Here is a 10,663-nt window from a genome sequence, read left to right as displayed (position 1 = left end):
CTCTTTAATCTCCACCAAGAATCTCTCAAAATGATCAACCATGGAGGAAAAATGACCCAAAATCGCGGATGAAGTGACTTAAAACATTCTGCCCAGTTCTGAACTTCCTTCATCGCGTTCGCGACCTCAACCTCGCGAACGCGAAGAGCATTTTTATTTTATCCAAAATTAACCTTACGCGAACGCGATACCCGCACCGCGAACGCGATGCTTTATTCCTCATACCTACGCGAACGCGACTCACATGATGCGAACGCGAAGAGCAAATCCACTGGACCCCAACTCCTTATACGCAAACGCAAGCAGGTCCATGCGAACGCGAAGCACAATATCTTAGCCTTCCGCGAACGCGGGTCTTCAAACGCGAACGCGAAGGCTTTAATTCCTGCCTTCCAATTTCCTTCTACGCGAACGCGAGGTCCTCTCGCGAACGCGAAGAGATAAATTTCTGTAACACCTGAACTGAAATTCTGCAACTTTTAAACTTAGAAAATAGTCCGATTGACCATCCGAAACTCACCCGAGGCCCTCGGGACCTCAACCAAACCTACCAACATAACCCATAACCTCATTCAAACTTGTTCCAATCATCAAAACACCTCAAACAACATCAAATTACTCAAAACTCATCGAATTCAAGCCTAAGTTTCCAAAAACCTCCGAAATACACTTTCGATCAAAAACCGGACCAAACGATGTCCGAATAACCTAAAGTTTTGTACACGCAGCAAAAATCACATAACGAAGCTACAGCAACTCTCGGAATTCCATTCCGACTCCCGGATCAAAATCTCACCTATCAACCGGAAATCGCCAAAATACTAACTTCGCCAATTCAAGCCTAATTCTACACCGGACCTCCAAAACCAATTCCGATCACGCTTCTAAGTCACAAATCACCCAGCGAAGCTAACCAAATCATAAAAACTCTGATCCGAGCTCGTATACAAATAAGTCAACTCTTGGTCAAACCTTTCAAATTCAAAGCTTTCAACTGAGACTGTTCTTTCAAATTCATTCCATTTTTTCCTAAAAACCGAAACCAACGATCTACATCAGTCATAATACATAACACGGGGCAAGTCATGCCCGAGAACTGGCGATCGAAGTGCAAAAACTCAAAACGACCGGTCGGGTCGTTACATCCTCCCCTACTTAAACACACGTTCGTCCTCGAACATACCCAGAGTTGTCTTAGAAGCCAACCAATAGCTGAATAACCTTACCAAGCGTAAACCCGGGGGTGATCCCACGTCACCCTATCTCGTATAGATCCGATACACATTTTAACTACAATTACACAATCCAGTCTAGCCCATAAGCCTTAGAACCACATTTCACTTTCCGAAATCATACACAAGACCAGAACCTCACATCTCTATTCAGAATAAGCCCGAACCAGCTGTAATAACCCATACCTGCAACCTCAGGTGCAATTATATGATATACCACATAACTCAAACACTCGAAACAATAACTTCTATTCACAGCAGCTGCACACAACACCCGAATACCGGTAGAAAACCTCTTATCAACCAAGGTATTATTCCAGCACTTCAATATACTATTAATGATAAATGAAACATGCAATAAACTGTAACCATCTCTTAGGTCAACCATTCATGAAGTCACTTCCCCTTTTGGCTAACACCACAGCAGATTTCCGAGCCGAACTTCGATATTATCCTTCCAACAAGCTGAAATCAAATCCGTTCGTATTCATTAATGACCCCAACGATTGCCTCGAATCCAACACACCACTCTGGTGACATGACACATCAATGCAGACCTAAGCCACGACTTGCATAATTCGCGCACCAATAAGAAACGGTCTGAATATACTCAAATCATGAAAATGACCCCAAACGAAATAGCTGCACCTCAAGTTCATCAGTTCCATCACAACACAAGGCTGAGACCCTGTCTCACATCATAGAAATAGAACACATGAATCTACCCTGAAAGGTCATATCTCCACGTAGCCTCGCTACTATGCGCGACCTTACCCAAACACTGCTCCACATGAAATACCTCCTGTCACTATGCCCAAAATCGGCAGTCACGCACAATTGAATGTCCGGAACCAAAGCAAATCGTTACACCCACGGTGAAACAAGTAACATACGCCATGTAGCGAAATTCTTTAGAGCTTATGACTTGTACTACCGGGTTTTAGGAAGATGTTCATTGTATAAAGGATTCAATTCAGAAGAATTTTAGATGTTATTGTATTGTCGTTATTCCGCAATTATTAGGCATACCTAGTCCTTAAGACTAGGTGCCATCACGATACCCAAACAGAGGGAAAGTTGGGTCGTGACATGGCGTAGGCAGGGGAATGAGAAGAGGGAGAGGTATTGTCTTAAGAGAGGGAGCACTCCAAACAGCTGCTTCTAGAGGAAGAGGATCTAAAACCAGTCAAGAAGGCAAATCCTCTAACATTAGACAAAAGAGGCCAAGACCTGCAGGATTTGGGATATATACAAACATTGTGAGTGGAGCAGCTGTTCTGAATGTAAGCAACAATTATTTGAAGCAAATGTTATTTTATATTCTATATTAACTGTAACTAATATATGATATTTTTCAGTCTGGTAATCCATTTGAAAGAGTGATATCACATGGGAGATCTCTGAAGAATACAACTGAAACCAATATAGATATTAGACTTAAACCACCTGGTCTAAAATGGAAAGGCGGACAAGCAGTAACAACTAACCAACTCTAGCGGATAAGTGCATCAAGGAATACAAAGACTTCCAGTCAAGAAGGCACATCCTTATCTTTTCTGTCAAGCCAAAGGAGCGGAACCAAGTGGCTTCATTGTTTAATATGGTTTAGGTACTTATTTAGTTAAGTATTTGGATATGTAGTAATGACTTCTTGAATAACAACTTTTTTTGTATTGTATTGGTGGCTACATGATTAGCCTTTGGTTTAGTTCTTATATTGGCTTCAAGGACATCATGTGCTTTAGCTTTTGTATTTTGGTCTTGAATTGGCATCATGAACAACCTATTTTATAGCTCTTTATGAGCTTGGTTTTATATATATATATATATATATATATATCAACCTTCATATGTTTGTATTTTGGTCTTGTACCTTCTGGTTCTAGGGTTTCCACGCTTGAAAAAAAAAACCGGGGCGTGTCGTCCAAATCATCGGTCCGGTATTAGATATAGCCTTTCCCCCGGCAAGATGCCGAATATTTATAACGCTCTAGTAGTTCAAGGTCGAGAGTTTAATCTTTCCCGATTAGAAATCATATAGCCCCTTCTTCCTTACCCTGGAAAGTCTTTGGGAAATAACTCCGATGAGAAGAAAAAAACTCGTAAAACGGAAGCAATCCGCCGCTTTAGTCCACTCAGATTGGCATCATTTATCAATAGTATTTATACAAATCTTGCAACCAGTTGAATATAGTATAAGCCATATAAAATAGACCCAAAATACCATTATTATTGATTGAATACATAGTCCAAAATTTGGGTACACTTTATGTCTCAATTACAACAGTGATACCATTCCAATTACAACCAGTGATACTGAATACAATGTGTTGTTATCGCAGCTAATACGATCAACCAGTAATACTATTCCAAATCCACAATATAAATATCATAACTAACACCAAGCAATATTTTTTCCACCTTTTAGCATTAAGTTCAGTTGCATCAATATTTTTGACCTTCTTCAACTACCCCCATATTACCCTCACTACTAAAAAAAACTGGAATTAGCTATGAACGTCGTCGTTAATCTGTCGCTAAATCGCCCGTAGCTAGCAGAATTTCTTGATAATCTGTCACTATTCCGTGGCTAAATGAGATTAGCGACGAATTTCCCTATTTAGCTACAGAATTTGTCCGTCGCTAAAACTAAATTTTTTTGTAGTGCATTGTAGCTTGATCTGGAAATTGAGGTTCATACCACATAAAAGATTTGCATCCATCTTTCTCCTGCAAAAAAAAAAAGGACCAGAAAAAGATAGAATTTGTAAAACCAGCAAATAATGAAGAACAATTCAACAATGACGATAAATTCATGTGCTTACTTCGTCAATTCTACAGCGATAAAATCGACGACCTGGGTTTCTCTCTTACCATGATGTTTTCAATAGAGCATTGATCCCACGATGACAAATAATCGGTATATTATGCGAATTCATTGTCCTTTGCGAAATCGAACCAGACTAATCCACTGCTAGTTACATCGAGTCACAAAACAATAAAGAGAAAAGGAAGAAAGAAACAAAAGAAAATCATTACTTATTTGAGCCTTGAGTTACTGGTATGAAACAAGAGAAAGATATTGAGAAAATCTTCGATCTCCTATGTTAGAGACGACCTAGGGTTTTTTTTTAGGGAAAATATGGTAGATTTACGGATTTGGGGAAGCGATTATAAAGAATCCGTGTTTTTATCGTTGAAATTCTCCAAGTCAGCAAAAAATCAACCTTCACGCGCCTATTTTTGTTAAAGTCACGCTATATTACAAGTCAGCAGTCTGTGTTTAATTGGCACACATGGGAGGATGTTCGTGTGCCTAATAGAAAAGAGCCAAATTTTATGTGTCCATGTCAAAATTGGTGCTAAGTTCCGATGCCTGTCTATGTATTTGGCGAAAAAAATATGCTAAGTTCCGATGCCTGTCTATGTATTTGGCGAAAAAAATAATGCTATTGCATATATTCATCGTTCTCATCATTAGTTGAATATTGATGCTTCTGTCCTTTCTTCTCTTCTTAGTTCTTACTTTAGGATGATATATAATGAGTAATGACGATTACTTTCCACATCGCTTTTGTCCTCTGGTTTATTTGGCGAATATCCTGTACTTTGTCCTCTCTTATCCTCCTTTCTTTCTCTCCCCATGTCATCCCCTCCCCCCTACCCCCCCCCCCCGAATCTCATTGTCATTATTAATCATTTTAGTTTTGAACAATGTTAAGGAAAATGAGAAAAGGATTTGAAGATAATTAAATTCAAAATGATTTCACAAGCCATACTTCCTAAATTCCTAATATTCGAAAAGTCAAATTTTATGCCCCTTTCTGGTCAAAGTAATGATAATTGTTAGAGTTATGCCCCTTTTGCCATTTTCACCATATATATTTTCTAATCTCCTAAGGTTTTCTTTCTTTCTTATTTTTTGCAAATCTATAGGTGCTTCAAGTTGCACCATTTATAATTCTTTCTTTGCTTTATGCCGCGTTCGAGCTTTTTTAGTATATTCGTAAAATTAGGTTGAACTTTCATTAAGAACAAATTAAGTTCAATGGCGGAGCCAGAAATTCTAATAGGAAAAAACAACAAAACTGTCAGACCCAAAGCAAAATTATGAACATCTTTCTTCATTTTACTTGATTTTTTTTAATGTTAAAGAAGTTCAACAAATTATATTTATGCAAAAGAATGGTTTTCACTAGTAGACCTAGAAGTATTAGCTTTTTTCCTTAATTGAAAAGGAAAAAAGAAAAAAAAGCAGCACACTAGATTAGACAATCTTTACATAACATAAAGAATATCCTAATTGTTTCGACTATAGACCTGATGAAAAATATAATACATTGATAATCATTAAATAATCAATTTTATATAACTAATTCCATTAGAGAAATATAAGAGAGTAAAGATAAAAATGTGATTTCAAACCGTGATACTCAATTACTGATTTTGATTAATAAAATTATCTTTTATCAGAAGACTTGTTAAAATCAGATTAGAATAAAGAAACCAAATAAACCATATTAAGCAAAGTATATATTACGCACAAATCTCCAATATAAGATCAATTAGTGGTATAATAATAACACAAACTTAATAGGAGTATTATCACTTTTAGCCCGCACCCGAAATTATATACACCTGGTAACCGAAAAAGTATATAAAACTTGTATAATTTTTGTATATAACATACATAATGTATATATATACAAAAAATATACAGATTTTACTCATTTTTTCTACTATTAGTTTTGCCGCAGCTGCACAATGTCATTTTTCCAACTTAATAATAAGTATAGCAAATGATTGAAAAAGAAAAGAGATATAAATATAGCACAAGACGAAGAAAATTAATATTTAAACAGTGAAACATCAAAACGAACTTCAATCAAGAAGTCACAAAAACTAATACTATCTAAAAACAGTGGAATTAAGCTAATGAACTAGCTATAATTAAGGTCTTAATCTAAATTCTAAACCCTAAAACCTCATTATTGTCGATCAATATAGTATCAATCTTTATAGATGGATGAGTTCTCATCAAGAACACTATCAAGAATATTCTGGGATTGAATTTCATCATAGGAATCTTGATAAAAGTTATTGACGTCGAAATGCATAGGAAAGAGATTGCAGTTTTCTTGATATCCTTTTTGATCCCAAAAGATATTTCCAGGAGAAAATGATGGTTGAAGAGGCATACCATAGTTTGATCTTGGTCCATAATTTGAAAAATTATCAAGACTGTATTTGTTATAATCCATGTTGAAACCAGGATCGTCGAAAGTGATATCATAATGATGAGGTAATGTTAAATTTTGTCTGGCAATTTCATATGAATCTGTAGTTCCTTCGTAGTCACAATTCTCCATCTTACCAATAGAAGAACAACTTATGCTTGCATCGTCTTGCTCTTGTTCCTTTCGGGCATTCTTGAATGACTTGTCAACTTTCTTATAAATCCTGCATAAAACCCAATCGTCGAGCTGCAACAACAAAAAAAAGTTACTTTATAAAGAACTGTGACGAACAACAACAACAACCCTTCGGGGTTGCCTAGTTGGTTTGGAGGGTGGTCATCCGTATTAGGATCGAATCCCCCCTCAATGCCTTCTGGGTTGAGCCTGTCGCACAGGCTTGCCTAGTGCGGTTTACATCCCCGTGCTGTGGCAGACGTTGTAGCGGTTGCGGGTTTCCCCTCTTACCAAAACAACAACAACAACCCAGTCGAATATCCCATAAGTGGGGTCTGAGGAGGATAGTAGGTACGCAAACCTTACCCGTACCTATGAAGGTAGAGAGGTTGGTTCCGAAAGACTCTCGGCTCAAGAACGTAAAAAGATGGAGCAATAGAGAAACAATAGCAACAACAATAAATGTAATAAGACAATGTAAGCAAATAATACAACGAATAATGATAGAGATCCAGGGATATGAAACTACAAGAATAGGGCATTCCTACTGCTAATACTGACATACCGTATAGAAAACAAGGGATAGGAATAGGAAGGTACCCGACTAGTTCTGCTACTACTATTGGTAATACAAGGCAAAACTATAGACTGTCTATCAACCCACCACCCTAATTTTCGACTCCACACCTTTCTATCGAGGGACATGTCGTTAGTATTTGCATATTTTTTCACCATGTCCTCGGTTATAAAGAACTGTGAATTTCATCTAAATATTTGCATGATAGTAATTGATTTAAGTGTACTTCATATATTTTTTTACCATTAGGTTAAGTTACATGTAATGACAAATTAATACGTAACTATTTATAATATAAATAAATGATCAAATAACTCGAAAAGAAATTGATAACATGCTATAAAGTTTAAATTATACTTAAAACGTAATAGTTTTTTTATATTGTCAACGCCTATAACTTAAACCTTAATAAATAGTAACAGACCAAAAAAAGACAAAGAGAAACAGAAAGGTTGAAAAAGTTTATTTGTAGACTCACTTTATTGTTAAATGAAACTCCTAATACTCACTTAAACGTTTCAAGTTAAGAATATGGAATTTCTAGCTAGCTAGTACAATAACATTATACTCAGTATATTGTAGCGGAGTCACATGCACCAAAGGAGTGTCAACCGACACCCCATCGTCGGAAAATTACACTGTATAGCTCGGTAATTTTTTTAATACTATATAATGACACCCCTTGACTTCTTGGTGAGTTTATTTCTTTATATTTTGACTCCACTTAATGAAAATTTCGGCTCCGTCACTGCCAGTATAATCTCACAAGTGAGGTTTGGAGAGGGTAGTGTGTACGCAGCCTTATCCCTACATTGTGCAGGCAGAGAAGTTGTCTTCAACAGACCCTCGTTTGTTTCTACCTAGCTAGTCCGACTCATAATCTAAGTTGAATACTATTGAAACTAACTAAAATTGAAAGTATATGAAAAATAATATTCTTACCCTCATGTCTTGTGCATGTCTTTTGAGCCTGCGAGATTCATTCACTCGAAATTCATGCATAATCCAATTTGTTTTGTCACCTTTGGGAGGTTTACCTTCGTAAAAAACCAAAGCCTTTCTAAATCCAACTTTAATATCATTGTGCTTTATAGGTTTGTCAGCTCCAGTAGCTTTCCAATAACCTGTTCCTGCTGCTCGATTTGGCCTATTTCCATTAGGATATTTTCTATCCCTTGGAGTGAAGAAGTACCATTCCTTATCTCCCAGCATTGAATAGTTTTCTGTTTGCATGTTACACATGAAAAAAAAATGAGCATCATTAACTTAGAAAGTGGAAACAAAGATCAGCAATAATCTTTTATTATTTATTTTTCTAGTAATATACATAGTTTATACATTAATTACACATAATTATACATATATTATACCTCCACTGGCTATTTTTAGTTTAAGCGGTTGCACAGACGGTTAATTATGAAGAGTCATCAAAGTATAGCATAGTCCAACATTGAATATCCAAGAGGTAAAAGTCATAATGCATTAATATGATGGTACTCATGAAATTAGTAATACAAAGTATGGAAATTTTAGAATGTAAATTAAAAGAAACAAAAGGTATGCTAAAGACCTTTTAAGAAGTTTACAGATAGATGAAAATGGTGTCTTTATTTGGTTGAGGTTTGGTCAATTTTCAAGCAAAACAACTTTCTCGAAACAAAACAGTTCTAAATCTAAGCAATAGTTTAAGTTTCAAAAAAGAAATAAAAAAGAAAAGAAAAAGACAATTATGTATGCTTATAGAGTAATACAAAATTCAATTAGATTAAACCACATAATAAATATATAGTATCCTAATAGATCATACAAAAAGAACTAAACCACTTCTCTACAATAGAAAATGAATAAAACCTAATTAAGTAGGATAAACAACAAAAGTAGAGTTTATGCATGATTAATTAGGGTTCAAATTAAATCTGTTACAGTATCATTGAGAAATCCAAAAACATAGATTAACATTCAATGTAAGAGAAAATGCAGGATAGACGCAAACAACAAACTTCTAGTGTCAAGAATCTACATTGATGATAAATATAAACCCTAAAAATAAAGGTATACAAGAAACTAAAGATATCTAAGATCTAAGTGAAACAACAAACCCTGATCACATGTTGTTAGTGTCAGACCGGTGGCGGAGCCAGATTTTTTACTAAGAGATATCAGAAACATATATAAATATACATAAAATAAAAAAAATTATCTAACAATACAGCAATACAGCGTAATAGGGGTATCATTTGACACCCTTTGGTTGAATGTGGATCCGCCACTGTGTCAAACACTAACAAATTTAGAGTAGACACAATAGGTCGTTCGAATCCATTGCTTCTAAATATAGTATATAGCCTTATTCTAAATTCTGAATTCATCACTGCACATACAAGAAACTAAACATGATAATTTTATTGTAAGAGAATAATTAATGAAAAAGATTAAGAAAAATAAAAAATAACCTGAAAGCTCTTGAGGGCTATATTTATAAAGATTAACCTCCTTGATTTTATCATGTGGTAAACGTTCATTCATCACTCTCTTCTTAAGATAATGAATGATAAGCTCTTCATCATGTGGACAAAAACGATATCCAGGTGGAAAAATAAAACTATCATCAACATAACTAACTCTACTAATCTCACTTATGATATTGTAATTTGGTTTTACTATGATCAAACCCTTTTCATCTTCTACTTGTTTTTGTTTTTCTAATTCTTGAATTTTAGGGTTTTGAGAATTGGCCTTGAGATGCGCCTTAGTTTGCTCATCAAACTCCATTGTTAGACTACGAGAAGGAATCCATTTGAAATATAACTTTGATATGGACTCTATTTATTATAGAGTCCTATAAATCTAAGATATCCGATAAAATTTGTTAAGATTACGGTAGATTTTTTTTAATGTAGAATCTTATCTGTTACCGAAAAATGATAATCCTTGTTTTTTACCCCCGCTGCCTCCCTTTTTTTTTTGTGATTAGTCTTGCATATGGATTTTACGGTAAAAACTTATTCGCATCGGGTGTTTACACCTAACCAATAGATACATGACATGTATCTTGCATATGGACTTCAATCATTTAACCATGGTAAATTATATGCATTCTCATCTTATTAAATTAGTTAACCATGGTGAGTTAATATAGTTTGGTGTAAACACCCGGTGGGTAAGTATTTACCTGGATTTTACTTATCTTATTTGAGAATTAACAAATTAAGTAATAAATTGTTTTATGGATTATGGAAACAAATTTTCGAACACTGCCATGAAAAAAAGAATATAATACAATCGAAAATTAAAATTAATGTGGGTGAATATAAATATTAATCAATAAATTTCACTACTAAAAAAGGTAATTTCCGACCGAAAAACCGACTGAATATTGGGTTGGACAAAAAGAAAAATGGTGGGCATTAAAAATCGACCGGCTCGGTCGGTAAAAACAGTAG

General features: G+C 35.2%; 1 protein-coding gene across 1 annotated transcript; it reads right to left on the bottom strand.

Annotated features, from left to right (window-relative positions):
- Nucleotides 1–6,222: 6,222 nt before the first annotated feature.
- On the bottom strand, nucleotides 6,223–9,992 carry LOC109205650 (NAC transcription factor 29-like). The gene is made up of 3 exons (XM_019368385.1): nucleotides 9,674–9,992; nucleotides 8,163–8,443; nucleotides 6,223–6,715 (listed from the first exon to the last, which is right to left on the bottom strand). The coding sequence occupies exons 1-3, from the start codon at nucleotides 9,990–9,992 to the stop codon at nucleotides 6,242–6,244; spliced, it is 1,074 nt and encodes a 357-aa protein (XP_019223930.1). The 3' UTR covers nucleotides 6,223–6,241.
- Between the last annotated feature and the right edge of the window lie 671 nt (nucleotides 9,993–10,663).

This window comes from Nicotiana attenuata, unplaced genomic scaffold (genome assembly GCF_001879085.1).
Source record: "Nicotiana attenuata strain UT unplaced genomic scaffold, NIATTr2, whole genome shotgun sequence".
In the NCBI taxonomy this organism is placed as follows: domain Eukaryota; kingdom Viridiplantae; phylum Streptophyta; class Magnoliopsida; order Solanales; family Solanaceae; genus Nicotiana; species Nicotiana attenuata.
This window is presented reverse-complemented; position numbering and strand designations above follow the sequence as displayed.

Bases quoted from the DNA above. Each gene is read 5' to 3' on its own strand.
- LOC109205650 (XM_019368385.1), bottom strand. From the start codon at position 9,992: ATGGAGTTTGATGAGCAAACTAAGGCGCATCTCAAGGCCAATTCTCAA. The intron at 8,444-9,673 runs GTTATTTTTTAT...ACATGCAAACAG, and splicing joins TAGCCCTCAAGAGCTTTCAG to AAAACTATTCAATGCTGGGA. The intron at 6,716-8,162 runs GTAAGAATATTA...TTGTTGTTGCAG, and splicing joins GACATGCACAAGACATGAGG to CTCGACGATTGGGTTTTATG.